This window comes from Rhea americana, unplaced genomic scaffold (genome assembly GCF_003343005.1).
Source record: "Rhea americana isolate MKP2758 unplaced genomic scaffold, rheAme1 scaffold_108, whole genome shotgun sequence".
Taxonomy (NCBI): domain Eukaryota; kingdom Metazoa; phylum Chordata; class Aves; order Rheiformes; family Rheidae; genus Rhea; species Rhea americana.
In genome coordinates, this window is record NW_028185128.1 from 583,695 (window position 1) to 597,935 (window position 14,241).

General features: G+C 37.6%; 1 protein-coding gene across 1 annotated transcript in view; it reads right to left on the minus strand.

Annotated features, from left to right (window-relative positions):
- The window catches only part of EPM2A (EPM2A glucan phosphatase, laforin), a 36,821-nt gene extending 25,249 nt beyond the window's left edge, over nt 1-11,572 (minus strand). Inside the window, exons 1-2 of the mRNA XM_085310510.1 lie at nt 11,304-11,572; nt 3,463-3,637 (exon numbers count right to left, since the gene is read on the minus strand). Of these exons, the coding sequence (XP_085166636.1) occupies nt 3,463-3,637; nt 11,304-11,349 (221 nt within the window). The 5' untranslated portion in view covers nt 11,350-11,572. The remainder of the gene's footprint in view (nt 1-3,462; nt 3,638-11,303) is intronic.
- Nucleotides 11,573-14,241: the final 2,669 nt, after the last annotated feature.

Here is a 14,241-nt window from a genome sequence, read left to right on the forward strand (position 1 = left end):
CACCATAAAGTACATTTAAATATATGTCCTAAAATGAAAAGGTAGTGATCRTACATCATCCTCAAATGAGTTGGCAAAAGCTATGGGAACTCAGTATTTCTCAGAGCTGAAGAGGGTGGTAAATACGGATTTAGGTCTGAAAATAGAAACCCATAACTAAATGTCCTTATTCGTTCCTGCAGTATCTAATTCTTTTATCAAGGGTCAATGTCTCTAACATATTATGTAAGGATTCTGTAATTTCAGCTATCATTCCCCTGCTGTTCTTCTATAATACTTTTCTTCTGAGAATTGCAGAAATTTTTATGTAAATATTAAAGCTTATAAGACCCAGGAAAAAACTTATATTAGTAAGTTTCACAGATGGAACTGAAACATAGCTGAGCGACCCAAATTTACAGATTTTCTGAAGTCTTCCTGCCCCAGAAAAGAAAGTAATAACTCTTACTTGTTTCRGAAAATTATTGTGTCCTATATGAATGCTCCTGTAATTTGAAGGCATCTTATTGCAGTACTATCTAACAGGAAAGAGAAGGGGACCATTACTTTTTTCCTGAATCAGATTTCAGTGACATGTGTCATTACATGTCCAAAACAAGTGAATACTAATACTATGGAGATGACAGCCATGACTCTGCAGCTCAGGATGACATTTTGCACTTAAAAAATGAATTAAAATATGTATGTTTTAAAAATACAGCACATAATCTCCAAGCYTAATGATGAACATAAAGGGAATTCTCTAGAGGGAAATTTAAATAAGAATTCACTGATTTGAGTTAAATAARTTAAAATTTTGATTCCTTAAACCATTTCTATCAGCTTTAGCATTATTCAGAATGATTTTTGGCACCAACAGGGAGTCTTCTTATACTGCTAAAACCCATTTAAAGTTTAAGAACATACTTCATGAAGAAATATAGTGGTAGTGAAACTGCGAGCAACTGTTTCTAGCTGTTGTGATTAGACAGGTCACAAGTCAAATCAGTTCAGCAGCTCATGTGGGAAGCTATTTCAAAAGAGAGAAACTTTTCTTCCCACTAACTTGCATGTGGCGATTCTATTAGGTGTATTAAATCAGTACTGACACAGAGAATGTACTCATATCAAAAGTTTCCATTGATAAGTCACTTGTTTTTCCAGCTGTCAGTGTTCTTTAAAAATCTTACAATTAGTGACAGTTTTCAGCATTTGTGCTCCTTGTGGACCCTGCTGCCTCACCTAGTCAGYGAAAAAAGGTCATCTTAGCTGGCTAACAAAAATCAGATCACACTTTTAACTATGAAGACATATGGACTGGTTCTTTATTTTTGCTCTTTTTCTTTCTTTCTTTCTTTCTTTTTTGTAGTAATGTTGTCCACAGCAGTCTTCTGAATCAATAAATCCTTTACAAAATAAAACCATTTTTATCAGCTTATTTCGACTGCTCCGCCAAAAAAAATTTAACTAGCCAGTAGTTTTTGGCTGCTTTATTATAACCAGTGTAATGACAAATTTGCCCAAGTGTTAATAATCAAAAAGCCATTTAAGGCTGTATATCTTCAAAGTATTAAAATAATTATGCAACAGCACTGTTATGGGGCCTGTTCACTTAATATAGCTCAAAGAATCATAACATAAGAATTACTCACTGAAAATGTACATACGAATTCAAGGCTGCCTTTCAGTGAAGATTTATAYATATGTAAGCAGGGAAAAGAAGAGGAGGTCCTCATTTGGAAAAAAARATCTTTTCTTAGCATATTATTACACATTTCAGAAAATTTTACACAAATATTAAGTGGAATCTGCAGCTTTTTACGTAATCTTGGAAACAYATAGTTATGCTGATAAGACTATTAAATGGATCACTGCTGTCTCTGGAAAGGAAGATAAGTTATCTTTTCGTGCTTAAATATTCTCTGATAGCTGTTCTTCTTTCTCACAAACTTTCTTTGCCAAYCGAAGATTATTTGGGATTGACGACTCTGCTTTGGAGTAAACAAGATCTTTTCTCTGATAGGGTGCTGGAAATGGATGCTTAAGACATAGATAACAGTACAGTCTGTCAGGCACATTATATAGCTAGTATATAGGTGCCAGGGGAAAGTACCAAGTCATATGACTATTTGCATAGGCCTAAAAGTGTTTACGAATTTATCATATTTGGAAAGATAGCAAGAGAATAAAATCTTTCCCTCATATAGAACAAATCTGATGAGAATAAGGTAATTCTGTTGCTATACTGTTTGACTGTTCAGAAAAAATAACAGAAAGGGAAAACAAGACTATGAGGCTGGAGTAGCTGAAACACCATTCCAGAGGAAATCAMACAAAGGAATATTCGGACCCACTGGAAGTAAGAGAGAATTCAATTTCTTCAAAAAAYACGTATTCCTTTGGGATCATTAACTGCTCTGCCACCATTATTAGCTAAGCCTGGCATATCACCATTGCCAGTTGTGATGCCACCATTATCAATCAACAAACTTGGTACYACATTCACAACTGGGGACAAGCAAAAGCTTACAAATGGTCCCCAAGTCCCACACTGTTAATGACTAGAGCTGAGATCACTGCCTCTAAACACAATCTGTGCTTTATTTGCAGCACCAAAGGATGCACATCATCTTCCCTTTAAGCCTCCTACTTCAGGCCAGGATACTGGCAACAAAGAGGAACTTCAGACTTCTTTCCAGTATAAGCTGTGGAGGTCAATGTCTGTTCTTAGAGAATGAACTGCACTTGTTTCCCCCAAAGAACAGGAGTGGTTCTAGCAGTGCTGCTTGAACCCAGTACTTCAAAGATGAGCAATTATCTCAAGAACTCAGGCTCTCGGGGGTCTTTCAGACACAATAGGCAGTTATCTATGGGAATCAAACTGGACTCTAGTGAACCCCAAGGAAGTACATTTTTTTTTAAGATTTGCCTTAGTTTTAGCATTTTTAAAGGGCTTGCATGCACTTTTTTTATGAAACAGAAGTCATCTATAACAGCTGTCACTAATAGCAGTTGCTTGCACACGTAAGTGACAACATTACACTCTAGCTTTCTGGTACCAGGATACATCCTTTTGGTTTCTCCAAAAGATATTCTTTAGCAAAATAATCCCAAACACATGGGGAACATAYGTATTATATTTAGGCATATTTATGTGTGTATGTGGACAAGAACTTGAAAATAACAGTTCCTCATAAAATGTATCCATAAATTATTGATAGACATTTTCAGATGTGATGCTGTTTAACACAGCTTTTCACAGGCTGAGAATCTCTCCCTTTTATTGCCAAAAATGACGTTTAATTAGAAAGAGGCATTCAATCTTTGTTAAGCTTTTCTAAGGGATTGTTTTGTATGTATTCCCATTCCCCACTTCAGAGTCATAGATATGACTCCAGATATCATACCAATACAGATTTTCTGTCTGAACATTTGAAACAGGCCAAGCCTTGGACTTTTTTTTTTTTTTTTTTTTTTTTTTACCTGGAGTAATGGATAGCTTGATGTCCTGCAATATTAAAATAGAAGTCAGTTGTGTGTTTCATCTCATCAGTGTGTCCAGAGACCTCAATCCAGTGTGATATTGGGAGGCAGTACACTCCATCTACTACATTATTCTGGTCGTAAACACTGCTTCGATCATGATGAGGCCCATTACCTAGAATAGAGGAAACAACAAGCCCAGGCTGTGAATCCAGAAAATCTTTTGAAAGATTTGCAGAGGATGTGAACTTAGTATTTAAGGCAAGGAGTGGCAGTTGCTACCTGTTTGCTTAGACTGCATTTCTCAGAACACATCAACATCTGAACTAGTTGGAAAAGAACCACTACCATAAAATAAATATCCAGCATTAAAATGAACTATTGGAAATGATTTTAAAAGAATATTAAACCAGTATAAGACTCCTAAACKATGAACAACAGTTATTACAATTTCAAGAATAATTAATTTCACTTAAGTTTCTCATTTGCCACCTGATAATATTTGACCTTAGGGTTCCACATTTCTGCTGTGCGACTTCCTACTCTGGGGTTCATCTTTCTGTGATCCAAAGTCCAGCTCTGATAAAACACAGCTGCACAACCTTGCTTCAGATTTCTGATGAAACTGCTAAGCTCTGAGAAAGACTTCCAAGAAAATACACAGGGTACTGCCATACAAGACAAAAAAGGTAAAACTGCAAACAGAGGTAGAGTTGTGGAGACTTGAATTGTTACCAGATGAAGGATTCAAGAAGGAAAACACCAACATAGAAAGGTACAAAACCCTAAAGGAAAAAATAGGCAGATAGGAGACAGCAACTCAGCAGCATTAAAGATCTGGTTCAGGGAGCAAGCAAAAGCTGACTTCTCCACTTGACTGACAACTGTGTAGCCAGCCAAGACTCCTCAAGTGTCTTGCTGGGGACAGCAAGTGTACTATTGCCTAGCATAGCAGCTCACCAAATGCTAGCTGTCCTTGGGGGCAGGTTTAGCTCAGCTGGTTAGAACATGGTGCTGCTAATGCCAAGATCGTGGGCCCAGTCCCCATATAGGCTACGGTAAGGGTTGGACTAGATGATCTCCAGAGGTCCCTTCCAACCTTACCATTCTATAAATTTGTATGTGTTAACCAATGTGTTAACCAATGTGTTAACCAAAAAGTATCACTTTGTACTTCAGATGCATGCGTCCTGTTTACAGTCCCTCTACGCACTGTAAATGTTGCCAAAAGTTACCCAGGAAGAGACTGTTACATCTGCAGTCTGGGGGGACCACTACTGCCTAAAATGGCTTTGGCTGAAATAAGAAACTTTCCCCATAGTTTTCTAGTATCTAATATCCACTATCTTTAYTACTTCTTTTATAGCAAGAGTGTAAGCATTAGAATAGACAAGGCAATCAGTTTTTAAAACCATGTCAGAATAAGCAATCAGAATTGAACTGGGTCATGCCAGTAATCAAAAGGTTTTCTAACTTCCCAAAATTCACTACGTGCCTATTCATTCCCCCTCCCCATTTTTAAATAGGCTAATACTTATTGCCATGTAGGAATTATTGTGCAGATTAGAAGTGACCTAGTCTATGGCTTGATTTAACGTAAACCTGTTACATTTATACATTATTAATGATGTTAGAACACTTCTGAGTAAAATTATGCCTGAAGGAATAGCTGCAGTTCCACCCTGCATGCAGATCTGTGCCCAGCTTCCAAGCACCACACTTGGAGAAACTTACTAGCTCAAGAGCATTTTAGGACAGGTATTAATGCAATGATTAGAGAACAAGACTAACATCTAAGAGCTCAAGTCATCTCCTTGTTTCCAGATGACATGCAGCACTTTTTATCCTAATTATAAAACATTGGTTTTAAATTATTTTAATAAATATTGATATTATTACTAAATATGAAACATTAACTATTATGTATAAACAGATAATTGCTACTATTTGCTCTATGTTCCTGAACCATTAGGTACTATATGCAAAGGTACGACATAATTTTGGATAAATAAGATGAACAAACTCAGTATATACGTCCTGAAGCTACAGATGATACTGTTATATTTTTATTTCATGTTTGCAATTGTTTTCTACATTTTTCTTACGTCTTTTAAACAGTAATATTTGAAGACAGCAGTGTACATGCACAAATACAATGTAGTAAAAAAAACAGAGTAAAAAAATGATTATGACACAAGTACACCCTAAATCATACTGATTGGGGCTACTGATCTTTTTCTGAAGATCTTTTTCATCTTCTTCTCAAGTTATTACTTATCCTCCCTGCCTTTTTATTTCTTGAAATAACAGTAAAGTTAAAATCACTGTTACTTCTTTAATAAAGGTCTAGTAGTATCAGTAAGAATTGAGTAATCTAATCCAAACTTTACACTGATTTATTCATTTTGTATTTGTGATGTCATTTTTCCATGGTAAACTGCAATTTCTTTAGCATTTCCACTAAGAATTGTTTCAGATTTTTAAAAATCAGAAATTTAAGATTTGATTTCAGTTAAAATATTCTCATTTGACATAATAAAGCAATTTTTAAAAGGCTTTTAAGATAGATGGAAATACTTTGCACTGTTTTCCCTATCTGAACCTAAATACTAAAAAGTTGTTTGGTAGTGTATTTGCCATATTATCTACCAGCTGCTCTTACGTACATGACARCTTGACTTTATACATTCAGCAAAAACCTTAGAGCCACAAACATTACATCTTGGCTTCTCCATTTTATTCTATGACACCTGTCTGAAGCAATGCTTGGGAGCTAACTGACTTCAACCGCTTCAACATTACTAATTTTTCACAAGAATAAACACATTTTATAGCCATTATGGAAATGAGTATCACCCACAACCAAAAATACTGAGAGCTATTTTAAAAAGTAGTTATTAGTTGATTTCTTCAGCAGCTCCCGTGACCCTTCTCAGTGCTTCTCTGTCATTTTTCCCTCATCCAGACTCTCGTATCATTTCCATCTCTCCGCTCTTGTGCTGTTGCTCATTCGGTATCCTGCATCCCCCTCCCTTGGGCAGTAAGCACAAACATCTGACTCCCCTCTTGCTCTCCTACACCTTTCACCACCGCTCTCCCTCTTCCCCCTTCACTTCTGTCAGGGTGTTGAGAGCCTCCCAGCCCTCTCTGTCCTTGTCCACCCCCAAGGCTTTCCCCCATCCTCCATCAAGAGCTTCTGCACATGCTTTTGGAGAGCAAGTGGTCCCTCCCTCCTGCTTAGTTTCTCCTCTTCCTTAGGTGCTAGGCAGGCCTAGAAGGCAGTGATGTCTCCTACACGATCATAACTGCACCACTACATACCTTATACTTTCCCATTTCCAAACTGTGCTTGAGGTGCATGTACTTCTATCATTGACCAATTTTACTGTCCACCCTCATTTTCCTTCTACTCCTTTAGCCTTATTCTCYTACCTCTTTTTTCCCCCCTTTCTTCTCTATCTTTTACCTTTTCACATGGTAGTAACCTCCTTACCTGATAATCTTTTCACCTTCACTATCACTGATTTTCTTATTTAGCCTACAGCAACAGAGCTACAACCACACATTAAACTGAGGCCAAGAGTAAATTGTCACTAAAGCATTTGTTTCATTTCTTCCATCTCAAACCTCATTCCTAAAAACTTCCCTCTCTAATCATTATTTATTGCTGTTCGCTTTTCTGCACTGCTCAACCTCAAATTCCTGCTATGGCCCACAGTCAAATAAAAAAAAACAAAAAGTATGTTTCCATTTTGATTTTAACACTCTACTGAACAGTAGGAGCTTGCATTGATAGCATTTTTCATGAGAGTTACACAACTCTTCATTACTACACTATATACAGATTTATGAATTAACAGCTCTATTATCGAAATCTCTGCAACAGAATATATACAAATACAAAAACAAATACAGCATTATGCTTTCATACAAGAAGCGAAGAGGGTACTATATCTAAGAAAAAACTAATTCAGAAAACTCACAGAAAAGTGTTCATACTGAACTGTTTAGGGACTGAACTATATTCCCTCTGCAAGAGTTATGAAGGAAGGAAAACATCACAAATTATCAGAATCCCACTACCAGGCAGGTAATACCCAAAATACACTACTTCCCTCACAAGTAATTTTTACTACAAGTTTGCTTCACCAGATGCATTTAACAAAGAAGCTAGATGAGTTATATATATATAAAAAAAGTTGGTTTACACCATGCTTCAGCTAACGTATTTTGTCACAAGAAAACCATAATTTTTGAATGCTATAAAATGGCAGTGCAAGAAACAGTTCCAGATATACAGAGACACATGACAAGTTTGGAGGAGTAATGTAGAATTCATCTATAATTTACAAACACTCTAAAAATGTTCAAAGTTCAACTCTCTTAACTTTTATCTTACAGTCATTTAATACAAAAACAAAAATCAGCTGATGAAACCAGCTTCTATTCAAGTTAATTGATCATAAACTATGCTTAAAGTAGAAACCAATTAGTACCACTTACATTCTCTGCTATGCCTGCAGTGTGCAGAATGTATACTATTAGGAGTATGGGCACAATTTGGGTGATGAGCTGAAATCCTTAATGGAACAGCCCTTCAGTTCTTCATTTTCTACTCTCTGCCTTTATAAAGCTGTCCAGTATGTCCATGCAAAGCCTGTCTTGGTCTCATCTTACCCCCTTAGCCCTGTTATCTTTGCTGACAGACAAGCTGCAAGGCTCCTTGCAGCTCCCATTGCTCCCAGACTCAGAAGAGTTGGCATGAGACTTCTCAGAAGCACAAGAAGAGTTTGTGCCAAGAACAAAATAACTGTCAGAGACACCCTTCTGATAGGGTGGCACCTCACAAAAATTTGGTACCTCCCAGTACACTGAATGAAACACTCACTTCCCACTATCCCACGACAAGCCATCAAATCCTTTTCTAAATCTAGATCACTGAAGCATGAGGACTTCCATTCATAGGACATTGTGTTGTGCAGGGTATTAGCTACTGCCAGTGACCAACAAAACAACCAAATTAAAGACCATCACTTCCTCACCGCTTCTCCAGTCTAGAATTGTATAAGGGTACCGTTGGTTAGTTTAGGGGAGGAGAAAGAGAGCATGAGAAAAAGCAGAGGGCCTGAGCTCAGAAGAATCTGACTCTTTCTCAGCGCAGCCAAATTTTTTTGCTGCCTTTTCTATTTTCTTACCTTCTGCTCCAGCATGACAGTGAAGGCAGCGACCAGGGCAGAGAGAAGTGCAGTGAAACTGCTTGCATGCAGAGTCTGGCCATGTCACGGGCAGCCATGACTGAAGCAGCTCATTATCCACAGCAATTTTTTATGCCACTTAATCCTGAAGCTTGCCCTACACCACAGGTCTCAATTACCTGAATTACCTGAATAATAAAAGTCTACCTTTGAATCTTCTAAATGACTTCATTAAGTGACTTCCCTAAGAAGTCAGAAGCAGCAGATATTCTACATAGAAATGTATGCTCAATGCAAAGTATGATTTATTAATTTCTCAAATGCACACAGCATTTCATAAAGTTAACAAAAGGCTAAGGCACATACCTGTGCTGAAGTTTAGTTTTTGTATCTCAAGCTTGGAAAGGCCTCATCTGCCAGGTGAGAACACCAGTCTGACTGTGCTGGGCAATCCTGTCCATCAGAGTACATTGACATTACTGACTGGCATGGCACAGGGACAGAAGGCCCCATTATGGATCCAGGACCACAGGTCCACACCACATCTTTACCAGTAATAAAGCCTGCACCACTTGCCAGTCCTAGGTACATACCACACACAGAGATTTAACTGTTAGAAGACCTTGCATCCACTGTTGGGCGCTCTAGATTGAATCCATTAGGAGAGAGAAAGTTTTAAGCATGCCCTTGCTGAGTTCATGTGCACACTGCAAAATTTCTAGTACAGATGAAAGCTAAATTCTCACCAAAAGGAGCCCCTTTTGCATTAAACTATTAATGCAACACCCCCACCCCACCCCAAGTCTCAGTCTGTCCCCTCACATTGAATAACATAGTCTCTCCAGACTTACCAAAACCTCACATGAAGTCTGAGATAGTGGACAAACTCTATGCAACTCTACCAATTTCCAGCTGGCAAACCATTACAAGCCCCTCTTTAAATGCTTTGTGTAGGCAGAGCAGCTATGTGCTGCCCCAGCAGCAATTCCAAGAGCACAGGACTCAAAACTAAGTTCTCAGATACTGCACAAAACACACAATAGCAGACCACTGGGTAGCTTTATATGAAATAAACAAACATATGCGTGAACTTCAATTTTCTGTAGTCAAGAAAATATTTTGGAAGAGTCACACGAGTGAAATTATCTCCTGATCTTAAAAGATAATGAGCAAATCTAGGTCAGCGAAATTTCTCAGCACCAGTCACATTAAGAATGAATGGGGGAGGGGGGAAGTCTCTTCTACTATCTCTACAGAGCTCTTTACAGGGAACATGTTTCAGTGTACTGCTCAGCCACATCTTTCCCAATGAGCARCTTGCTGCATAATTTGCTGAAAGCTTTGTATTTGCTTCTGTTTTTTACTGTGTGAAGCATAGCAGTATGTAGAATCTACTGGACAGAACAGTGTCTACTGAATGGCTGTAGAGATGCTGTACACTGCATTCCTGCCTTAGCCAGAGCCTAAGCCACAGGCCTACCTCTTCCAAACCTGCAAACCCCAACAAGGTCACAGTGTATTTTTCAAATCACCATTAGTTCTGAAAAATCACAGGACTGCTTATAAACACTCTGAATATGCACATTAGCTTCAATGGCAACCTACAAATCCATACAGAGAGCAACCAGAKGATTTTTCAAATTGCCTGCTTTCAAATCATACTTATTCTTATAACCCTTGTCATAAATTTCCCATGAACCAGCAGGCCTTATACATGTCAAATCAGGCTCTAAGTATGAGCAACCATTGTAAATACTTACATTTGAAATATTGAACTAGGTCCTTTAACAGAGAAATGACCATCTGAGTTCATGCTTAGAAATTCCCCTAGAATAGTTTAATAACATCATAAGAAATATAAACACACTGAGGGTGTGGGGGCATGGGGGCTAAACACGGTTTGTGTGGGTTTTTTTAACAGAACAGCAGGAACTAAAGCAAACAAGAAACTCCTGAAATGAAGGATTTGAAAGACGAAGTATTTGCTAGCTTCCTTCTCTTTACTACTTACATTAAATGAAAAAAGCCTCAAGGTCTATATTGGATCTGATTCTTCTAGTTATTTGTATRTGCTGTTGCACAGTGTCATTATCAGACACTGTAATCAGACTTCTACGACCACACTTACAATATTCAAATTTACTTACCCTTTATATCACATTCTGCCATGAAGGTCTCCCTGTTGCCTGTTTGAATGAAATTCAACCTTTGATGCCTTGAAATAGGCTCTGCCTCAGTCCAGCTAAGAATGGATTGCTACTGATTGTTCAGAAATAAGAGATACTGGAGGCTGAACTTCTCTCACTGTAATTTAGCTAGGGCAGATATTTTGGCCAGTTGAGTCTGTCACAGCCTTTTGGAGTAGAGAATCCYACCTTTCTGAAGTCTGAGCAAACTAAGTCCCTGAAGAGCTAACCTTTGTCCCTACATCTCTGACAAATACTGCCAAATAACACATTTGAATTCTGTATGTCACGAACTAATCCTTACATATATGCGTAATAAAAATATGATTACTGTACTTCTTAATGCTATTTTTCTGTTGTCTCTAAACTGCCTTTCATGCCGATCCAGAAAGCAGTAACTAGCTTTCTTGTTTTAATTAAGTAGATTAACAAGATTTTTATTTTTCACTTAGTTCACTACCTCTTTGCTTGTGCTTGGTCTGGTTTTCAGAAATGTTTCCTCGCATTTGCTAGATCAAAAGAGATACCTAAGAAAACAGAAGACCATTTGTATTATACACTTGTAGATATATAAAGTTTATTTTGTGTCAGTCTTCAAGGAGATTGTTTCAACTTCTCATTTTGTAGCGCTGATATATTATCAAAGAAGTAACTTTTAAATCCATTAAAATCCAGTACGTATTCAAGATTTTTAGCTTTTAGTCTATTTAATGCACTCCTAACAGTATTCTTTTTCTGATTTTTTTTAATTATCTCAGAACTAAATGATTTACTGGAAAGCCCCCATTCAGCACCTGATGCAGTTAATCAAGAAGGTTTCTGTCTTCCTTTTTTTTWAAAAAAAACAGAGGTAAGAAAATAAGAATTTTTGAAAGCAGCTTTCAAAAACACCTGTTTTCTCTCTCTCTCTAGGTCTGCGTGGCACAGGTGTTTCTCAGTGGGAGCTGCCACTTTACTAAGAGTTTTTAGCCAAATATCCAGTCTAATGATGCAGATTACGCCAGAAAAAGGCAACTCAAAGGGAATTCAGCTCATGAAAACAAGAGATACTTCTCAGACAGATGGTGAAAATAAGAATAAAAGAAATGCAGATAACAGACAAATGGATGATAATAAAATGCAAAACGTAATACTGTCTCTCTATGGCATTGTATTGTGTATTACTGATTGTCACTTTCCCCCTACCAGAAAAGGCTACTAAGCTATAGGCAGGAAACAAACTTCAGCAAAACAGCAACCATGGCATATTAACCAGTCAGCCCAGCTACTTTACTTATTAATGCTCAGTGTCTCTCACTACTGAGAACAGAATCTTGGCCCACATTGCATGCTGCTATCACTGGAAATGGTGAAGCGAGGGAGTAAAACAGGGAAGAGAATAATGGTAAATAAATAAAGCATTTACATAAACACATTTAGTGTAATTTTACCATTATAACCACCAGTGTTTTAATTAGGCTCTCACAGCAGTTAGATATGCCCTCTAATTATTCCTGCTGGCAGGAAATGACACATATGAGTAAAACCAAAGGAAATGTAGGTGCATATCCTTATTTTTATTCTTCTAATTTTGCAGTTTCATAGGCACCTCTTCACTGGCTTACAAATCTCCAGTAATCTGCTCAGTAAATTGGTTAATGCTGACATACAGATAGGAAGTAATGAAAAATTTGTTCCCAATCATGCCATAATCCATGTTAAGTATATATCTTGAGACGTTTGAAGAACACCACAGCAGGAGCTATTATACTTGTAAACAGTTTCTCTGCATTCATTAAAGACTTATTGGGTGGTAGATTTCAAAATGATTCTCGTCTATTTATATCAAAGTTTCCCTACCTCTGAAACATATTACGGCATCCAGCATTTTCAAGGAAGCAATAAGCCTGCAGTAACAAATTGCATATTGTACACAATTATTCAAATATCAAACATTTCATGTTTCTACCTAAGTATTACCTATTTAAAGAGAAGATTGGCATAGGGAAAGCAAATAAGGCCTTAGATTATTTTCAAAAGTGGAACAGATTACAATAAATATTGATGAAATGTGTAAGTAGCTGCAAGAGCTTCAAAAGTAGTGACTATATACAAGTAAAATGGCGACATCTAGCGGGAATAACACTAAGTATCCCAATTAAAATGTCTAAACAGCAAGAAAGTCAAAGACCCTCTCTTTTTCTCCTTCTTTTTTAGTAATAGCACTGCTACCTAATTTGGGGCTCAGCAGATTAGCTTTGGGAAAGTTATAAAAAGAAGTGCATCTTAGTGCAGAAAAATGGTGATGTATCCAGTTGTACTTGTCTAGAATTACCCCAAGAATTCTCACATTGCCTTTCCTGCTACAGCTCAGCGCAAAATATTTTTTATTGTTTTAATTTCTCCTAAGCAAACGGCAACAAGATATTAGCTTCCTRTATTGCTTTTTAAAAAGTCTCCATCATTTAAAGAAGAAATGGTGCCAGTCTTGCTCTACAGAGTTGAGGCCAGGAAGGGAGATCATTTAAGCCTCAAAAGGAAGATACATTAAGGTTATCACTGTAGACATGCTGCCACATTAAAATTAAATAAATACTTACTTGTTAAAAACAGAACTTTCTTACCCTGTCCAGGAACAGCTCCTGTGAAGAGTTCTGCAATTTCCAGGAAAATCCCACCAGACCCTACTTCCCCCTGTAGCACACAGTTCAACTGTGACACCGCGGGCTTTGCCCCAGGGCCGCTAACTTAGCCCACACAGCACAAGCTCTGAGGAGACAGATCCAGGAACAAGCACATACAAGCCTCCAGGAAATGAGTAACAGGAAAAAAAAAGGGAAAAAAAGGAAAAAAAAAAAAGAGAGAGAGAGAGAGGAACTATAGGCACCTCTAGCCCAAATTGAGACAGAGGACATTCATTAATCCACCACAAGATGGTCTCCAATGGATTGGAGATTGGAATTGGATTGGAATATTGAGGAGCGTTTCCTTATAGCTTTATCTGCTTAATTGCTCACAGTAAAGGAAGTCATCTGTGAAAATGATTTCTGGAAGCACTTCATTTCTATATATGAATTTCTATGAAGTGAATGGCTAGAGTTGAAGTTTAGAGAGGCTACAGAGTTACTGAGCCACAATCCCTGCAGGCTACCTGACTGAGAGACATATTTATGTAATTCAAATAGTCTGACTTGCACTACAGACAAGATTTTTTCTTTTTTTTTTCTTTTTTCTTTTTTTTGCGGGGGGGGAGGAGGAGGCAGAAAACAATCCCACTTATAAAGCACCTTGCAGCTATAAGTGAACACAAAAATCAGGGACCTGCATCTGCAGACTTTCCAAAAAAGCTGCAGCATCCCCTGTCCCACTCAATAATGGCTACATGGTTTTGCAAACAGAAGAAGCAGGGACTCTTGCTA